A 21,068-nucleotide genomic window follows, 5' to 3' on the forward strand; every position below is an offset into this window, starting at 1 on the left:
TTCTGTTAAAATGGAAGTCCTCTTACAACAGCTATACTGTTCTTAATGTTAAAAACTTTCAGGACTTCCAAGAAGGTGGTAGAGTGGTAAACAGCAGAGAAACAGCTTCTCTGAGATTTGGTGTCCAGAGGCAGGAATATAACAACGTGAGGAAGAGAAGAAGAAAGGAAGTGAGTGCCTGGGACTCATCAAGAATTAAAGTCCATGCAGAGAGTGAAGACAGAGACCTTAGTGCAGAAGGTGGCAAGTAGTACTTTCTCTCTGAGCCCAAGCTCACTGCATGGGAGGGGCAGCTCAAACCTGCAAATGCAGTGACTACTGATGACCCCAGAGGCCTCACCAAGAACACACCAGGGGAATGGCACAGTGGATTCAGCAGGCTGCAGTGGCTGGAGAATTACTTGGGTTTAGATGTCCCTCAGGAGAGTGTGCTAGGTTGGCAGACATCTTGGAGAGGGGCCAACTGAGCCTGGAACTCAGAGCAGCTTTAGGCTGGCCCCATCTACTGGCTCCCAGTATTAAAGTGAGGTGGAACTGAGTTTAAGTGGGCAGGAGATCAAGGAGCCAAATTCAGGCCGGCACAGAGCTGAATTCAAGCTGCCAGGAGGCACATGGAATGTTGCAGGCTGAACAAATAGGTTCCAGCTTCACAGCCAGAAAGCAGCCTGAACTTCAGTGGAAGTAAAGGTACAGATTTGCTGAGATTATCCACTACCCCACCACAAATCTATGACTGCCTTGCTAGGTTTAATCACACAGATCTGGGCTCTGTCTGCCCGTTCTTTCTAGCAGTGACAGCAGAAATATACCCTGAAGTGGACTTTTTTTCCCTTTCTTTTTTGTTTCTGTTTTTATATTAGTGTGAACATTGTTGTTCTGGTTTTTATTTGGTTTTCTCTCTTCCCCTCCTATCTTTTTCATGTTTCCCATAGTACATGTAATCTTCCTTTGTCCTTTAGCTTTGACTCTAATCTATTCTTCTTCTATTTCTGTATTTTTTTTGTCTAGCTCCTCTTAAGTTTTCTCCCTCAAGGGTAAAATCAACATATTCAAGGCATATTTACTACGTGCAATTTTGTGATTTGTTTTAGATTTTGTTATATAACCTCTAATAAAATTCATACAGTTAAAGGCAGAAAATTAATAGTTATTATAGTTTGCCATTTTCTAGGCTGTGTTTGATGCTGTTGTTATTCCTGATTGTATTACTTTAGCCAATTATGTCAACTGATTAGTGACATAATTGCACTAATCAGTTGTTCTTCCTGGTATGTCAAGGCCAAGACTGCCTAAGGGTCACAAAGTATACTATTAGCCAGTGCCAAAGAACCAGGGGTTAAGCCAAGTGGGCAGCAACTTCTCATCTCTAATAAATTGAAGATGTAGGATCTTGCAACAGACTCAAAACTCAAAAAGCCAGCTATACCTGGAAGATATATCTGAAAAGTAGTCATTTCTTAAGGATTCTAAGTACTAGCAATAAAGTTATCTGCCATAAGCAATTTATAAACATCAACCCAAGAATTAAACTAAAAAAAAAAAGAAAAAGAAAACGAGGAGACATTTCAGCAAGTTGCAACCCCAGACTTCCAGCTCACCAAAGGCAAGCCAAGGGACAACGAGGTAGAACAATTTAAAAGTCACCAACCTGGACTCTCTGAAGTGATAATAGTGGAAGTACCCAAGTAGATGAATGAGGCTACAGAAACAATCAAATCTAAAGTAATCTCTCAAATAACCACAGAAATTGTGACCAGAAATTGTGAAAGAAAAAAGTGACTCCAGGGCAGACATAGAAAAAAAAAATAGAGGAGCTTATTAGGATGGAAATCATGAACTTCCAACACAGGAAAGAAATGAAACCCATGAAGCAGACTCAAACAGATATCCAGGAAATTAAAAATTACATTAAAATGTATGCACAGAATAAGATCCTGTGAGGACAGAATCTCAGATATAGAAGGATTGTGGTTAGCAATCCTAAAAAGAAATATTTCTTAATAACAGTAAGAGACCAAAAAAAATTCAATCCAACAGTTGCTAAATGATGCAAAAAAAAAAAAAATAACATAAGATCAGGGTCAATGAAAAAGCAGGAGATAGTGCAAACACCCTAACAAACCTGTTCACAGAAGTAACAGCAAAAACTTCACAAGCATGGAAAAAAGAAGTTGACATCTAGTTAGGGGAGGCATATAGAACTTCAATTAGCCATAATTTTAAAAGTCTATACCAAGGAATATAGTAGTCAAGAGTCCACAAATTCAGCACAAGAGCAGAATGTTAAAAGCTATTATACAAAAGAAACAAATCACTTGTAAAGGGCAGCCCATCAGAAACACAGCAGACTTCTCAACACAAAGCTTCAAGTTAAGGAGAGTTTGGGGTGAAATATTTCAAGCCCTAAAGTTAAGAAAACAACCTCCAACCCAGATTGATGTACCCTGCAAAGCTGTCTTTCAAAATTGATGGAAAAATAACAAAGAATACCCAAAGAAGTTCATTACCACCAAATCATCACTCCAAAATATTCTGAAAGACATGCTAGAAAGAGATAATAACTACAATACCGTGAACTTCAACAGAATGAATCCACCAGACAAGGCAAGGCAAACAGTTAAACTGGGGCAGTGGGGGGAGAGAGCCAACAACAGGAAAATGACATGACAAAGATAAGTCAGTGCATATCAGTAGTAACCATTAATGTTAATGGTCTCAATTCACTAATCAAAAGAAATAAATTGGCAGAATGGATCAGGAACTAAGATCCAACAATATGCTGCTTATAAGAAACACACAATTCAAAAAGAAATTCTTAGACTAAAAGTCAAAGGATGAAAAACAATACTCCATACGATAGGAACCTGGAAAAATTAGACAAAACGGATTTCAACCCAAGACTGATTAAAAGAGACAAAGAAGGTAACTACATTCTTGTAAAGACAACAATTCAAGAGAAAGGGATAAGAATCATAAATATATATGCATCAAATATCAGCACACAAATATTAATGGACATGTAAAATCAAACAAACACTAATACAATTGTAATGGGGGACCTTAATACCCCACTGTCACAAAATACACAGGTTAACTAGACAAAGAAATCAAAAAGGAAGTATCAGAACTGAACCAAACTTATGGACAAATGAACTTAGTAGATGTCTAATAAGTGTTTCACCCCATAACATCAGAATACTCATTCTTATCAGCTGCACACTGAATATGCTCCAAAATAGACCACATACTAGTTCAAAGAACATGCTCAAAGAACATGCTTAAGCAAATGCAAAGGAACTGAAATTAATCCATGCATAGTATAAGACCATAATGGTACAATGAAATTGGAAATCAATGGCAAAAAACCCACAAAAACTTCATAAATACATAGAAATTAAATAAAACCCTCCTGAAAAATGTGTCACAGATGAAATTAAAGAAAAAATTAGACAGTTTCTACAATTAAACAATAATGCCAATACAACATCCTGGAACCTGTGAGACACAATGGAAGCAGTCCTGTGGAGGAAACATATAGCAGTGAAAAGCCGTATCAGCAAAACAAAGTGAGCTCAAATACAGAACTTAATGTTGAACTTCTAGAACTTCTAGAAACTTCTTGAAGTTCTAGAAAAAGAAGAGAAAGTCAAGCCCAAACTTGTACAAGGGAAGAAGTTATAAAGAGCAGAGCATAAATTAATGCAACGGAGACTAAGAAAATGATATAAAGAAGCAATGAATCAAAGAGTTTGTTCTTTAAGAGATTAAATAAAAGTGATAAACTCTGAGCTGACCTTTTCAAAAAAAGGAAAGACTCAAATCCATGCAATTAGGAATGAAAAGGGTGAAATCACAACAGATTCTGCAGAAATCCAGGAGATCATCAATACCTACTAAGAACCTGTATTCTAATAAATTGGAAAACAGAAAAAAAATGAACAGATTCTTAGATACATATTAATTACCAAAGCAAAACCAAGAAGATATAAAAATTCTAAATAAACCAATATAGTCAACAAAATTGAAGATATACTTTTAAAAACCTGCCAACAAAGAAAAGTCCAGGCTCTGATGGATTCACTACTAAATTCCACAAGAAATTTAGAGAAGATATAATGCCAGTATGTCTCAAACTCTTTAAAGAAAGTAAAAGAGAAGCAACATTCCCATATTCATCCCTGGAAGCAAGCATTATCCTGACATCAAAACCAGAAAAGAAGCCAACCCCAAAATGGTAACTACAGGTCAATGTCCCTAACAAACATAGATGCAAAACTCTTCAATAAAATACTGGCAGACAGAATGCAGCAAATCAAGAAGATTATACATCATCACCAAATAGGGATGCAACAGAGCCAAGGACAAAAACCATATGATTATCTCAACAGATGCAGAAAAAGCGTTTTATAAAGTCTAATACCATTCATGACCAAAAACTCCTAAGAAAATTGAACTAGTCTTTATCTCAATATAATAAAAGCCATCTATGACAAACCACAGCCAACGTCATACTAAATGGATAAAAACCAAAACTTTTCACTCTAAAATCAGGAACAAATTACCATTATTAACACTCCCATTCAATATAGTTCTGGAAACACTAGCCAGAGCAATTAGACAAGAGAAAGAAACAAAAGGAATAAGGATAGGAAATAAAGAAATGAAATTGTCATTATTTCCAGATAACATCAAACTCTGTACAGAAAACTCCAAAAATTCCACCAAAAGACTTCTAGATTTAATAACTAAATTCAGTAGTATAGTTGGATACAAAGTCAACACTCAAAAATACATAGCATTCCTGCACACAAATACAAACTCTCTGAGAGAAAAATTAGGGAAATAACACACTTCACAATAACATCCAAAAAAAAAAAAAAAAAAAGTGGAACACCTAGAAAAAAGTCTAACAAAGTAAAAGACTTTTAAATTGAAAACTACAGTACTCTGAAAAGGGAAATCAAAAAGGATACCAGAAAACAGGATGATATCCTTTGTTCTTGGGTAGGAAGAACCAATTCAGTGAAAATGGCCATACTTTTAAAATTGTTATACAGATGTAATTAATTCTCAATCAACATACCAATACCATATCTTACAGAAATAGGGAAAATAACCCTAAAACTCATTTGAAACCAGAAGAGACTTAAAATAGCAAAAGCAAGGCAGGGGGCATCACAATCCCTGATTTCAAATTATACTACAAAGTGATTAGGATAAAAACAGCATAGTATTAGAAAAAAAAAAACAGACCCAAGAATCAATGGAACAGGTTAGAAGATGCAGAAACAATTCCAAACATATTCAGCCATCTCATCTGTGACAAAGGAGCCAAACACATTCACTGGAAGAAGGACAGTCTCTTTAGTGAATGGTGCTAGGAAAACTGGCTTTCCACATGCCCAAGATTAAAACTAGACACTATCACTATGCACTAAACTAAAATCTAAATGAAGCAAAGAGTTAAATATTAAAACAGAAACACTAACTCTGTTGGAAGATAGAATAGGTAGAACTGGGATTTCATCTTATCAAAAAGCTTTTGCATGGCAAAAGAAACCTCCAACAGAATGAAGAAACAACCTATCATGGGAAAAAATTTTGCCAGCTGTTCCTCAGACAAATGACTAATATCTAGAATACACAAAGAACTCAAAACAATCAGATCCCCAAATTTAAAGACACAATCCAAAAATGGGTATCTAAAATGCACAGACACATCTGAAACGCAAAAGTATAAATAGCAATCCTATATTTATTAAAAATGTTCAACATCTATATGGTTGATACATTGTGTCAACTTGAGCAGTTTAGAAGTTTAATTAAGAGACTCAGCAAGGAGCCAGGGTTCTTACTTTGCAAATATCCTCATCCTGTGCAAGAGGAGGGCAAGGAGATTTTGTGGGTGCTATACCAGCCCTGGAGTGGGGGTGGCAGGGGTGGCCTGTGTACAGTATAAGGCAGGAAAAGAGGCTTGCTGTTGCCCGATTTTGTTCTGGTTGCTTTTGCTAGCTGCTGCCTTGAAGTGCTGCCTGGTGGCCACCTTGTCTTGGAACCAAGTGATTATGGACTGAAACCTCCACAAACAGTGAGCTAAATAAACCTTTCCTTCCTTCATTTTGGGTGTCAGGCACTTTGTCCTGGCAATGAGAGAAAAGTAACCAAGACTACATCACCGATCATTCAAGAGATATAAATTAAAACTGCTGAGATTCCATCTCACTACAAAAAGAATGGCAATTATCAAGAAATCAAGCAATAACAAATGCTGGAGAGGTTGTGGGGGGAAAGGAACACTGCTCCACTGTTGGTGGGGTGTAGATTGGTGCAACCACTGTAGAATCAGTGTGGAGATTACTCAAAAACTAGGTTACAATTTGATCCCCGGTACTGATTTTAAAAGGGGGGGGGGGGCTGGGGATTTAGCTCAGCGGCATAAGCATCTGCTTTGCAAGCAGGCGGTCGTGAGTTCAATCCCCGGTACCGATAAAAAGAAAAAAGAAAAAAAAGTGTAAAAAAAAAAAAAAAACTAAGTTCCATTTGGCCCAGTTATACTCCTTTTTGGTATCTTCCCAAAAGAATTAAAAGCATAATACTACAGCAATATATGCACACCCACTTTTATAGCAACACAGTTTGTAACAGAAAAATTTAGAAATAGCATAAATGCCCATCAGCTGATGAATGGATAAAGAAAATGTGTCTTTTTAAAATACACAATGAAATATTACCCTGTCATAAAGAAAGATAAACGAGACATTTCTACATAAATGGGTGGACTTCAAGACCATACTTTTAAGTGAAATATATTAGACATAAATGTTTACTGTATTGTTTCTTGGTGTGAGAAATGGAAAGTGTAAATACCAAAAGGTACAATAGATATTGGGAAATGTAAAGAAAATGTTCAAATGAGGAGAGCAAGAGAGGGGACGGGACAGGAAAAAAAAGAACAGAAGAGAAAACTGAAAATAAAGCTTTTGTAAATGAGGGGGAGAGGGGTTAAAGGGAAAGGAGGGGATTGGGAAAAAAAAGAATAAGTAAGGCGGATCATGCACAGGTACAAATTCCCTAGAATGAATGTGATCATTATGTGTACCTAAAATGTACCAATAAAAATGAAAACAAATAAATAGAGAAAATTTAGTACGGCACATCAATGCATGCCTATAATCCTAGCACTCAGGAGGCTGAACCAGGAGGATCACTTCAAGGACAGCTTGGGCTATACAGTGAGTTCAAAACCAGCCTGAACTACATAGTAGTTCATAAAATGACAACATTAAAAATATAATGTAATTTATACCATATCATGGTTAAAAAAATAAAACTTTCATTCACCCACTGGTCGACTGTATTTTGGGAGGGTATTTATATTTTTAAATGCAATGGATTTTCTAATGGTACAGCATGCACCTTAGAGAATTGCACCCCTATCTCATCGGTCACACTTTTGGACAGTGACTTGTAGCCTCATGCCAGGATGATAAGTGCACCCCTGGAAAACGTGTGGAGAAGAGCATTCCTGAGAATCCCTCCTAGGTTGGGGATATAAGAAACGATGGATTTGGGGGGGAAATTTCAGTTAACGGTGTGAGGTGAGAGGCCATGGGGAGCAAGCTGATGAACCTCATTCTGCAGGGGCAACCCGCGGGGATCCTCCATTGGGCCCCCTAACACCACATTCAAAGAGATTCAGTTGCACTTACGAGATGACCATACCAGGGCACAGCACACTTTGGGAACACTCAGCGGACATGCCGACTCACAGAATTTTCTGCACAGCTGTGGCTCCTGTCTTCTGACATCTACCTGGTTCCTATCAAGTTTCTTTTTTGTGCTCACATGCATGCACTTACTGAGAGCCTAGCTTTGGCCATGCCTGCTACAGAGCACAGCCAGCTACACCCAAACATCTGGTGTAACAGGAAGACACATGCAAGAATTTCATATGCACACACAGAGAGAGTTCAGTACAGATACATCCATCTCTGATTGTCACAAGAAAAAAAAGAACACTTAAGATACAGAATAATCTTTTAAGCCAGAGTAGACAGCTAGGTTTAGTGGAATGTAACAAATAGTGACAAGCCTGTGACATCCAAAGCCAGTGCAGAGCGGACGGCACCAGCTCTGCCTCTGCCACCTCTGGCATGTGTCACCGGGCTCTGGGTGTAAGAGAGACAAAGCAGAGGGGTCCCTACCACTGGCCTCTGGGTCCTCTCCACTCATCCCTGGGCCCCCAAGAGATAGAAGGAGACCAATGAGTGACTGGTGGAAAAGGACATGGGCTCTGTTGATACGGGGCATACATGGAAAGAGGAGATTGTGGGGTTTCGGGGCTTTGCTTTTTTACTTCAAAGCAGATACCATGTGTGGGCAGGGTGAGGAAAGCATGGTCTCTTGGTAGCCCGGAGCATGTGTCTGGTAGTCTCACAGGCACACACAGACTGCAGGATGGCAGATGAGACTGGCACAGATGGGCAGACATGGTGCCTGGTCTAAGGGCCAGGAGGTCATGGGAGGCTAGGAGCAGGTAGGCTTAGTCCTTTCTAGGACAGCGTCCAACTGGTTTTTCCACACCTGCTTTGATGTCACTTGGAACCACCCAGAGTGTAGACGGTCAAGCAGGTGGAGCAGACTTTTTGCAGTGAGCAGAAAAGTAAACAGCTGAGGTCTACTGCTGGCCCTCTCCGCAGAGACTACGCCACTGTGGCCAGACCACTTTGGACTTCTGGGGAGACTCTCGCCTGTTAGTCCCTCCCCCTCCCTCCCAGAAGTCTTTAAAAATGATCTATGGCTTGCATTTTTATGACATGCTTGCTTAGCTCCTAATGATGTCCAACGGGCTAATCTAGCTTTGCCTGTTAATTGAGTAGTGTAGTAAACTCAATGAACAGGAATTCTTCTAGAGAAGGTGTTTAAGAGTTTTATATCCCTCCTTCACCTTCACCTGGGCATTTTCGTAACATTTTCCCTGGAGACATAGGCAGAGACCACTCTGACCCAGGTGCTCAGGAACAGCACTTGGGGTGTTAGAGCTCTGTCTGGCCTACAAGGAGTCACTAAAGTCTCTCTAGGACACTCCATACCAGAAGGGCCCAACGAGGTAGGGACTCGCAGGTGCCCTATGTGGCGTCAATGGATTCTGTCTGATGTCAAATTCTCCCCATCACCAGTGTAAGACTGGGATTCTCTTTCCTTCTTTGTACTCAGAAAAACCAAAACTCAGAGAGAGCAATCGCTATGAGGAAGCCCACCAGCCAGGAAGTGGCAGCTACAAGGCCCACACTCAAGGCAGCCCAGCTGCCCATCAGCTTTCCCACGTTCCAGCAGGGATTCCTTGAGGGCCACAGGCATTCCCAGAGTCTGCTGCTCTGTCCCTGCACTCTCCTGCCCTCCTCTTGCGTGAGTTAAGTCCAAGTGCTGACACAGGCTAAGCCACCCAGCCTGGCTGCCCAGCGCATCTGGCCTGAGCTGCGAGCTGCCACTCCAGGCTTGACTGGTTTATTAAATCTATAACTCATTGAGCTGAACAGTGAAGAAGCAAGGAAATAATCCTTAGAGAGAGCGAGACGGGATGAACATGAGCGAGCCCTTAAGCATTTAAATTCAGCAACTGAATGGCCAGTTCCCTTCTTAGGGAAGGTCACAGGGTGCATCAGGCTATGGATGAGTATTAATTATTTCAGGCTAGCTAGGGAAATTCTGCCTCCAAATGGGGATTAGGCCTCACTGAATTAAAATTCTCCAGAGTTACACCTTCATCAGGAAAACTCTACCTTTCCTTGTCAAGGTCCTATTGTTTTACTTTGCACCCAAAATCTCAGCCCTTGGCTGGCATTTCATTTAGTTCCAGTCCTAAGTGTTCATGTGATCTATCTCTGGCCCCACTTATTCCTGACCCTGGATGAGAAAGGTGTGGAGGCAAACGGCCAGGAATCATGAGATTGGTTTATACTCCGCAGAGATTTCCAGTCACCATAGAGAAGGAATTAAAGAAAGTATGATGAACAGGATCCAACTGCAAGGGCTGGCCAGGTGGCAGTGACCACTGATAGAGAGGCCTTACTCCTCTGAGCCACTTTCTCTGTGAAATGAAACAATCCCTCTGCCACTCCCACCCTCCAGAGATCTGGAGGAAATGAATGATATTCAAAAGAAACATACATGCTTTTGGTCTTGGGCAGACAGTGCTACTAACATACAAGATGCCAGAGACAGAATGATACGGCAGAAAAAAGCCCAAGCTGGGAGGTGGGTGTCCAGGGTCCCTGTCTTGGCACTGCCACCACAGGGGTCTTTGCTGGCTTTGAGAAAGAGAAGAGACAGTGATACCTGGCTTGCTCCTCCTCCACCCACTCCTGATACTGCCCTGTTATCCCACCCCAGGCAAACCTTCTCACCTTAATTAGCACTTAGGAAAGGAAGTAAGGGGGCTGGGGATTTAGCTCAGCGGCATAAGCGTCTGCCTTGCAAGTACGCAGTCATGAGTTCGATCCCTGGTACCGGTAAAAAGGAAAAAGACCAAAAAAAAAAAAAAAAAAAAAAAAAAGGAAAGGAAGTAAGTGGCCAGTTGCTGCCTGGGACTCCAGCCCCCGTTGTGTTTACCCAGAGGCCTGCACCTTGCATGCTATGCACACCTCCCCTGGCCATGCAGATTGGAAAGCTCTGCCTGGAAACGCCCCTGTGCTGCGTCCTCGTCCTCGGCAGGCCAACGTGGCAGCTTGGCAGGCCTGACGCCCCTCTGCGCCAGAGGATGGGCAGAATGGGAAATAGTGGCCACCCAAGGTGCTCACATTCCACCAGCTCAGGAACCCTGATTAGGACGATCTCTGCATCCTAATTCTCAGCCTAGAAAGTTGTTAAAACCCACAGCTAAGACTAAGGCTCTGAACCAGGACTGAGGCCCATAGGAAGCCTTAGCTTCGATGGACCCACATTCCTTTCCCATGAGATGTGCCACTGGGCAGAGGTCTGTGACCTATGCCCCCACAGAGCACCCCTGGCTGGAGCAGCTTGGACCTACCGAGAGCCTGCCGGGCCTCACTGCAGAACCTCTGTGGAGCCTGGAGCTTCACTGCCAGCGGGCGAGTCTTCGGGAGCCTGCAGAAGAGCCTCTGCAGTCGGGCAGTGAGTCGCCCAAAGCAGGCAGCTGCCACCTCCTCATCCTGGCCCTCAGTCATCCCGTCTGAAGATCAGCAGTTCTTCTCTAGGCCTGGTGTCAGGGAGAGGAGCCAAGTAGGGGACTGCTGACCCCAGAAGGGATGGACGCAGACCTCATGTGACCCAGACAGGCCCCCAGGACCATGAGCTCCAGCAGCCGCACATACTGACCAATGCCACCGCCTTTACAGCTGAGGCCTTTTTCCTCCGCCTCCCCCAGTGGAAAGCTTTCTATTCTTGGGGCTTTTAGCGTGATAAGATAAAAATGCCCCCACCAAACAGGCTGCAGGACAGCGCCTTCCTGAGCCTCATTTCTCAGTTGTGCCTGGGAATCAGAAAATCAATGTCTCCAAAGTTTGAACTGATGACAGGAATGACTGCTCACCTCATACCCTGTGCCTGGCCTGGGAGCTTGTTCATGGATTGCCTTGGAGATGGTCGGTTAATAAAGCTGTACCAGCTGTTCAGACTCCTTGGGGACTGCCTGGGGCCCACTCACTCCTCCCCGCTGAGCCGAGGGAGAAGGGCCCATAGGAAGCCTTGTGGCTTTGAGAGGGTGACCACATACTTAGGCAGAAAAGAGGGGAAGGGAAAGGAGGTGACCCAGTGGCTGCAGGAGGGCAGATGGAAAAAGGGAAAACAATAGCCTCTCAGAAAAAGCAGGGAAGCGTTGGTTGTTCTCTTGTCCTAAAACGGTGGCCCTTGCTCTGACCCAGAAGCAGCCAAGTTCCTGGAGGCCCATTTGCTCGGCCAGGGCACAGCACTGGCACTAGGAAAGTCAGGCGCAAGGAAAGTGGGTGGCGGGACCCTTCCCAACTGTGAGCCTGGTCTGAGCTGTACAGAGTAGGGGGTCCCAGGGGTCCATGGGCAAGGACCTAACATGACACTTGAGACCATCAAACAAGGGGTAGGAGCCAAGGTCCCCTGCCTCAATATCACTCTGACCCTGGCATCTGGGCTGGCTCAGAGGGTCCACAAACTCCTGATGGCTGGGCACAGGGAGAGGTGGCATTCCCAGTGAGGGGGACACAAGTGCTAGGGAAAGTGTCAAATATGAACAGTGAGGGAACCCCTCCAGAATGCCCCATTTGGGGTGAAGGTTAGACTGACTCTCTTCTCTTCCACACAGAGCTGTTCTTTATCTTATTTGTTTGTTCATGAATTTATTTTTGGAGTGCTGGGGCTCAAACCCAGGGTCTCACGCTGGCTGCTACTGAGCTATGGAACTGCCCTGAAAGGCTGATTTTTAACAGTTAAACCCTTGGGAAAGGCACCAGGAAAGAACTCACAAGGACTGGGTGTGGGGCTTTGGAAGGTTGTAGAATCCTCATTTCTAGTTCTTCAGAAACTAGACGTTGACTGGGGTAGTCAGGGGGTAGCACCACCTCCCTGGTGGCAGGGGATGTCTGCCATGACCTCTTGTGGCCCCTTCATTCAAGCATTGAGCCCAGGACCTCCAAGTTAGTAGGAACTTTAGTGACAGCCAACAGGATTTGAAGCAACAGCCCTCACCATTTACAGGGCTGAGGTGCAGTAGATTCTCACTGCAAACACCCCATGGGTATAAAGTTTCCTCCAGGTTGCTTTTTAAAGCCACTCCACACGTTCACTGACAGCATCTGCAATCCTTCCTCTTGAAACTCTCCAGTTACAGCTGGAATCTGCTGTCCCATTTAAACAGTAAGGCATTGGTGAGGTTTTCTGAATTCCTACTACTTTCCTTACTGTAGAAAGAATACAACTGTTTCAGCAGAAACCACCGAATCTCCAGCTTCCAATCAACTTGGACGAGAATAGTGGCCTCCTCCAAACGCATAAAGAAAGTGGGTGGTGGGACCCTTCCCAACTGTGAGCCTGGTCTGAGCTGTACAGAGTAGGAGGTTCCAGGGGTCCACATTTGCTGTTTCCCATAGGCCACACCCCTGTCCTGAAACTGAGGCCCTAAGGTCCCTGTCCAACCCTTCTTCACCTTAGCTGTCCCCTCTATGATCCAGACTGTGGTCATCACTTGGGGGTCACGTCAGGAAGGAAGTTTGGAACATGGAGAGAACAACCTACATTTTCACACTCTCCCCCTGCACTCACCTGACACCAATGGGCCATTGGGAGTGAGGGAGTGGGATTTAGGAAAAGCTTAACCCTTACTGAAAAATCTCATGATTTGCACATCTGGAGACCAACTTAGAAACTGAGTGCTGGGGATGGGATGAATACAGCCAGCTCTCAGTTAGACAGGCACTGATGGGTTTCCCAGCTTGCACCTGATTCACTCACCCCTTGGCTCAACCTCCTTTTTTTCTGCATTTTGTTGTTGTTGTCACTGGACCTTTCAGCATTCCCTGGCAGAAGGTGATCTTGTGTAACCAATGATGTTAGCTTATAAGGCAAAATTCTAGGTCGGATGCTGATGCTGATTTGAGACCAGTGATCTGAGCCAACTCTGGGAAGACATTTGACTTCCCTGCTCTCTCCTCTTCCGTGGGATGGGCACGATCAAGTCATCTTTCCTTACCTTGCAAGGGAACTGCCAGGCTCAACAGAGACAGGGCACATGATGTTTTAGATGTAGCCAGGTACAATGAAAGCTGTCTCTGCTCCCCCATCTCTGGCCCATTCCCAACTGCTCTTATTCTATTTAGCAGGTTCACAGAATACCAATTTGTATCTTCAGCAAACGCCATGATAATCTTTTCCCAGACCTGGCACCCATCAGGAACAAAATATGAAAGGATTAAAAAAAGAAAAACTTGCAAGCAACATCACTCCTTTTAGATCTGACTTTCAGGTACCTGTGGTCTGAGTTTTTTCAAGGTCCAGTTTTTACTTTCAATGACGATTGCAGTCAATGACGATCACAGACATGGGCACGACCTGCCCCATCCTGGACAAGTAACAGGGAAGGGACTGAAGGTGGCCTAGGGGTTCTCACTGAAGAGCAAACATGACCCAACCTGCTGCAGTCATAGGCAAGTGTCACACCTCGCCACCCGCCCACCTCCCAGGGACACACAGGAATGGCATGGGCATGGTAAACTCCCTCTCACAAACTCACTGCACAAGGCCATCTTTTGGCTCCACCGATGTCCTCAAATGGAATCAGGGCAGTTGGCATAGGCAAGAAAATCCTATATAAAAACTGGAATCTGCTTCTGCTCAGCCCAGATGAGTCCTCTCCGGAAAGGGGCACACAGTGCAGGGCTCCCATCACACTTCCTCCTTCACCTCCTAAGGGCAGAAAAGGACCTAAACCTAAACCTCCCTAACAGCATCTCTCTCACAAACCTGCTCTACTCTAGAAAGCACAAGAAGGCTAACACAGGTGCACTGTGGACTTGTGGGTCACTGCAGCTAATGACCACACTGTGAAGAGGTCCTGCTGCCATATCTTCTCAGCATAGTGTATGGGTGCTTCTTAGGAGAGCCTAAATATCACCCCCACAGCTCAGAGGTGAGACAGTCTTGACCTTGGAGTGGGTACTCATGCCGATTCCCCACCACTAATTTTATTCCATTAAACCAGTGACTCCAGGGAGCTGAGCTGTCTGCCCTGCCTGACAACACCGTCTCAGCCTTCTTGTTCTTTCCCCAAAGCCTCAAATCTGGCTCCACTCCCCTCCTGACCCAGAACATGTGGAGAGAAACTTGCCAGAACTCTTGGAACACTAAAGTGACTAAAGAACACTAAAAGTGACTAAATGCAAAACCATCTTCCCATCAGCTGCTGCCAGTACTTCCTGGCCAGCCAGGGGTGAGGCAGAACAGAGCCCTGCAGGAAGGGCGGGCAGCTGAGCAAGCAGAGGCCAAGCCTGAGCACCCATAGCAGCACAGGCCTGGATCTGCAACCCGGGAGAGCTGGTGCTGACTGGAGCACCACAGAAGAATAGCTAAGCCCGGGGCGTTCACATGCTTTACACATCTACAAAGACTCAGCCACCGGAGAGAGAATACTCACCCTGCTACCCCAGGAATGCAAACAGGAAGGGCCTCTGGTGCAGCCAGAGATATGTCTAGAGGTCCCTCCCCAGCTTTAATAATACCCTGGGTGGCACAAGAGTGGCACAAAGCTGCACTCCTTGGGGAACTGAGGAAGGGTGGAGTGGGGAACCAGACACGCCCACGGGAAAACAACTGGATTGCAGGAGTGAGGATCTGCCCACAGCTGTGCCACACCAGGTGGCCAGCTCTGACACTGAGATGCTGGGCACGGAGCCCTGAGATGGCCCCAGAGCCTTGAGGGTCTGTCGGAATGAGCTCTCCTTGAGAGGTCCCAAACTTTCAGCTGCCCCTAGCAAGGTGGACAGGACAGTTCTGGACAGATGAGCTCTTAGCCGATGCATCCAGGAGCCATCTGACCCCACAAAGCTACTGTGAGCATGACTGTGGCAGCAAGCAGGAAAAGCACCTGGGCTCTTCAGAGCAAAGGCACAACTGACATGCAAAGAATTCTTGTGCGCTCCTTCTGAGATCTGGGCTAGCCCAGGCCATGAGTGTGACCTGTGCACACTCTAGGGGAGCCAGCCCCTGACAGGATGAATTCACTCCCCGCAGCCAGGCTGAGTCCTGTCTCTTCTTCGTCACTCAGGGCCTATCTGCCAGGCTTGGTACAGGCTGGCTTACCAGTAAATTCGGAGAGGAGAGAGAGCCTCAGCCTGAACCTCAGTGCTGAGGGGAGATGTCAATTCACTTCCACCTAATAACACTGCAGGATCAGCAGGCGAACACACACATTCATTACCAAGTCTAATTAGGCTGGCAGACAAGTGGCATTAATCATTTTTGACTGTACCTGGGATTCAAGCCCCCCACACTCCATAATCAGAAAATTTCATGCTCTGATGAATAGGGGGAGAAATGAAGCCCACATTTAATCCTTTCACTTTCATCTTTTGAGAAGACAGGAAATAGGAGAGAAAAAAACAGAGGGTGCAGCGTGAGGGGCTCAGAAGGCCTCTGGAAAGCAATTTGTGTCCTTTGTGAGTCCCCTAAGGCACACTTTCCTGTAGGACCTTTCCCGAGAAATGGCCCCTGTGAGAGCCTGGTAAGAGGGAAAGATGGCATAGGGGTTTTGTTATCTATCACAACAAAGCACCCATTATAGGGCTTAATTTTCCAAGCCTCCAAAACCCAACCTGGCTGTAAATCAACCAAAATTAAGACACACACTTCAGTATGGTTGGAAGCGTGGAACAAATGCCTTTCAAGTGCCCAAGGTAAACACAGAAGCCATCAGGACAACAGAGGGCATTTTCGGAGATGATGAGGGTAAAGTCATTTCCCTGCTTTGGGAACAGTCAGTGTCAGTATCCCAGTGGTCTATACGGGTAAAGCACACACAAGGGGCCATGAGTCTGCAAGATCAAGGCTGTCACATGGGTGCTTCCAGCCTTGCAGAATCAAGCTAAAACCAGCCATTCACACAGAGGCAAGAGCTAGGGAGGGACCCACCACGCTCCATGTGAAAAGTGTCCACACCTTTCCCTGTGGACACTATGGCCAGCACCACTACGGGAGAGGGAAGTTAAGGTGAGGAGCCCCAGAACCTCCCTTTCAACCCCAGCATTCAAATCACTTAACACATTGTGGCTCTGCGCAACCCCTCACCTCACTAGAAAGACTCGAGTCCAAGAAGAGACATGTCGCTCACCAGCAAGGAGCAGGGGAGGGCTCAACCTCTCCTCGCTGAGACCAGAGAGCTAGAGCTAGGCTTCTCTAACAGCCAGGCCATTTGCTCACCAAGGACACCTTACACATCCACCAAAAGCAAGAAGAAAGGTAACAGGCCACCTCTACGTTCCCTCTGTAGAAAACGGACAGCCCCTAAGAGCAAAGCCGAGGGGGCAGCTGGTGAGTTTCTCAGGTTATCTGGCTGGCCATTGCTCTCAGCAATGACCACCATTCCTGCCCCATAACATGACCATGCAGCCATGTAAGCTTTCCTCTTTCATCCTCTCTATTTCTGCCAACTGTCGCCAGACTTCCTTCTCTAACCAATAGGATTTCTTGAGTCCTGAAAATCAGTATTAATTCTGAACTTTGGTGTTGGCAAACCCAGCCTTAACCAGCGCTCAGTGACAGTGTTGGCAAACCCAGCCTTAACCAGCGCTCAGTGACAGGCTTGGAAGTGGGGGAGACTTATTAGGCAGGCAGGCAGTGCGTGAGCCATTAACTCTCGGAAGCTTTTCCTTTATGGGAAGCCCATTTGCCACGTGACTCCCATCCAGTGTCAGCCTCCTGTGCAGACAGACGTCATATATGTACCCACTGCCCTTCAGGGAAATTTAACAATACAAACAAGTGCCCCCACCCCATCAGCTACCACTTATTGAAGTGGTGGCAAGCGCTTTGCTGGATGCAAGGGACACACAGATAAGAAGCCAGTGTCTTTGTGAGCTCCTAAGCCAGGTAGAGAAAAGCTTTAGTTGGAGGCATTCTGTGAGGATGCCACAGGATTTCAGGTGGGAGTTCACTTCTAGGGGTCACTTAATACTTGAACTTCCTGGGATGCTTGTAGCACTCACTTTGCCACTGAGCATAGCAATTGGGCAGTCAGAAAATGGTACTTAACACTTAGAAAAGCAATCCAAGAAGCCAGCATGAGTGCAGACTACTGCTAGCACACTGGGACGGAGGGTTTAATTCATATTGAAAGAAACACCCATATACCTTCTTCTACTCAAAGTGCTGGATACATACTGAGAAATTAATTCACTCAATTCTCACATTAAGATGATGAAGCAGGTAAGAGTATGATTCCTATTCTTTTTAAATTTTATTTTAAAGAGAATAAAATCAAACAAAATGAAACAGAATAAAGTCAATAAAAACAAAACAATGAGAGTGATACAGGACTTCAAAACACACAATAGGAAATTAAAAATGGCTACATAATATATCTTGTTATCTTCAAAATATCTCCACTTTTTAAACAAGGAAATGGAAACAGAGACCCAGTGTCACGCACAGGGAAAATGACAATGAGGCCTCGAACTTGGGACCCTGGTGCTGACCTGCACTCTTGCCACTGCACTGGGAGGGCCTTGCATTTCAAAGTGAAGACCGGCACATCAACTGGACCTTCCACCCAGAGCAGGATGCTTAGTTAGCTCAGCCCTATCGACTGAACTCACCCATCAGAATATTACTCACTGTCTCCCAGCCAGTCACAGGCTCACAATTAGTTAAATATTAATAACAACAAACAGAGACTTCTCTCTGCAGCCCCTGATTCCGGTTCTGCTTCCTCTTTGGTGTTCAGGCATTCCCGATAATGCGTAGTTGGTTTTAAATCAGCTGTGTGGGGGGTTATGGGAGCCCAAGAACGGAGAAAGACTTCACCAGTCACACACACCCCGCAGGTCCTGCTGTGGACCTTTGTCTTCCTGCCTCTAGCAACCATGCCCAAGCAAGGCAACCAAACAATTCTAACATGATGTCAGGATTAAGCAGGGGAAGCAGTTCTAATGTGATGTGAGGATACCTTCATGTAATTATCAAGTATCACACAGATGCACACACGAGTACACACCAATACATCATTATGAGCAAATAAAATCATAAAATTATGTACAGAATGTCAACAATCGATATGGTTCCCAAAAGTCTAAGTACAAACAAGAATGCCAACGAAGTTGATTTCTTGGAATTCCAGCACAACAAAACCCATGAGAGGGAGGATACTGCCTCACTCTCTGATTATAGGTTTCGTGGATGCAAGATCTTGGCGAGGGCTGAAACTGCCAATATATGCAGGCTGTGTTCAATTTTCTGTTGGGTCAGAGGCCCTAACAGCAGCCTTCCACACACACAGCTCTTCACAGTGTCTGCTCCATATTCCTTCCTTCCTAAACTGTGAGTCTGGAAAGAACAGCACCCTCGTGCCCCCCCTCCCAGCCCCTCTTCCACTGGAGCCTGGCTAGAGTCTGAGCTCACCTCTGGGTAGCCAGGTACAGTGGGAGGTGCACTGAGGTCCTGGGCTAGGAGACAGAGCAAAGTGAGACTGCCCACTGGACACGGCTGGAGCTGCTGCTGTCCAGTGCTGCAGTGTATCATGGGGAAGGGCCTCTGCAGAAAGATGATGCAAACAGTCCATCTCCAGAGATGCTGGTTAAGGGCTGTGCTGCCGTCTGTGCCTTGTGTTTTGGGTATCTAAAACATGTACATAAACACAGAGGCTAGGGACATCCTCTGTCAGACTGGTGGCAGGAACGGGGCCGGCAGATACCTATTAAAGGAATACACATACTTTACTGTAAGAGGACAAAATAATACCTGGCGGGAAGACTGTAGATTTGCTCAGAATTTCTCCACACTGGGAGCCCAGTGAAAGGAGCCTGGTTCAGGAGGGGCTGACAGTGCCAGGCAAGAAGCTGGGAAATCACGGAGCAGGATGAAGCTGTGGGAATTGAGGTAAAGGAAGAGGAGGCAGGGTCCGAGGTTTGAGGGGTCACGCGGAGGGCACTGGGGTGCAAGGCCCTGATAGATCCCAACCTCTTCAACCTTGCAGCCCGTTTCCATCCAGAGCTTAACTAGATCTCCATTAGGGAGGAGGTTTCTGAGTTTGGTGCCTTCGGCAGATTAAAAAAGCTATTTCTCCATTAATTCTAACAAGCAAGGGTCAAAAAATCAATCAACTCAGTATCAGGCTCTGAGCCCAGTTCCAAGAACTTACAATCAAAGCAGACAAATGCACGGGAGACAGCTGAATGACCTTGTGCCCAGCCATCAGCGCAGCCCACTAATGCGCATGCAGATGAGTGGGGACAGGTAGACGGAGGCACACACCTGTAATTGTCAAACACTGCTCATCCATACAGGGACAGTGGACAGTCACTAAAGGACACCAAGCCGGGGACGAAGAACCTGCGTGTCTGCAGGGCTGCCTGCTTTAAGATAGCACCTACCCTGGAGCCAGAGAGCGCAATGCCCTGTCCCTTGACCCTGGACTGCGGTCCCGCGCGCCCTCCCAGCTCTCCCCGGCGCTCCCAGCACACTCACTAGCGCAGCGCAGCGCCTGCCGCAGCACCTCGCGTCCGCACACGTCGCACCAGCCAGGGCCGCCCCGCAGCGCCAATTCGGCGAAGCGGTGTCCCTCGCCTCTCTCAGCCGGGACGCGGGGATCCTGCGGCTGCTCGAAGATGCTCCGCACGTCTCGGGGACGGGGCGCTCCAGGCCTCCGCCGCAGTCTCTGCTGCAGACCTGGTCGGAGAGGGCGAGCGGGTCGCGAGGCTCGGGTCTGGGACTCGGGGTCCCTCCGGACAGCCCTGCGGGCGCCGCGCCCCTCTTGCGCCTCTGGCGCAGTGGAGAGGGACGCGGGGAAGCAGCGGCGCGAAGAGCGGCCGGGGGGCGGCGGCTCCGGGCCACTCAGGCTCTGCAGAAAACGCGGCGGCTCGGGGTCCAAGAGAAGCGGGTAAGGGCGCTGCCCGATGGCCGGGGACGCCATGGCCATGCCCGGCTGGCGGCAGCGACTCCTCCCGAGCCAGCCCCGAGAGAAGGGGCGGCCCCAGACCCGTGCGCCTTTAAAGGGACCGCAGCCCGCAGGGCGGGGCCAGGGCGGGGAGACTAAGGAGAGACAGGAAGGGTGACTCGAGAGAGCGACCCACGGACCGAGGGTAGGATTGGCAGTGGGCGGGCCCGCGCGAGTGCGGATCTGGGGGCGGCTTCAGGAAGCAGAGTGCCTATTGGGGCACGGAGGATTCTGCATAGGAAAGGCTCCAAACCACGCAACTCCGAGGCGCCTGTTTCTACAGGGGGCTCTCTGCCTTCGGCCAAGCCTCTTTCCTCCCCCAGCTCCAGATCCATCCCCTCGGGTACCCCAATACACCCAGGTGAGGGACAGGTCGGAGGGAAGGGCTGGGAACTGGCTGCCATGGGGCCTAACAGGGTCCGCCGTCCTGGTGTCCCCG

General features: G+C 46.4%; 1 protein-coding gene across 1 annotated transcript in view; it reads right to left on the minus strand.

Moving 5' to 3' along the window:
- Rassf5 (Ras association domain family member 5) overlaps positions 1 to 20,694 on the minus strand; it is a 69,752-nt gene extending 49,058 nt beyond the window's left edge. Inside the window, exon 1 of the mRNA XM_003474778.5 lies at positions 20,161 to 20,694. Coding sequence (XP_003474826.1) covers positions 20,161 to 20,611 — 451 coding nt within the window. The 5' untranslated portion in view covers positions 20,612 to 20,694. The remainder of the gene's footprint in view (positions 1 to 20,160) is intronic.
- Positions 20,695 to 21,068: the final 374 nt, after the last annotated feature.

The sequence above is a fragment of the Cavia porcellus genome, unplaced genomic scaffold (assembly GCF_034190915.1).
Source record: "Cavia porcellus strain 051 isolate PalLab524CR breed Dunkin Hartley unplaced genomic scaffold, mCavPor4.1 scaffold_29, whole genome shotgun sequence".
NCBI lineage: Eukaryota > Metazoa > Chordata > Mammalia > Rodentia > Caviidae > Cavia > Cavia porcellus.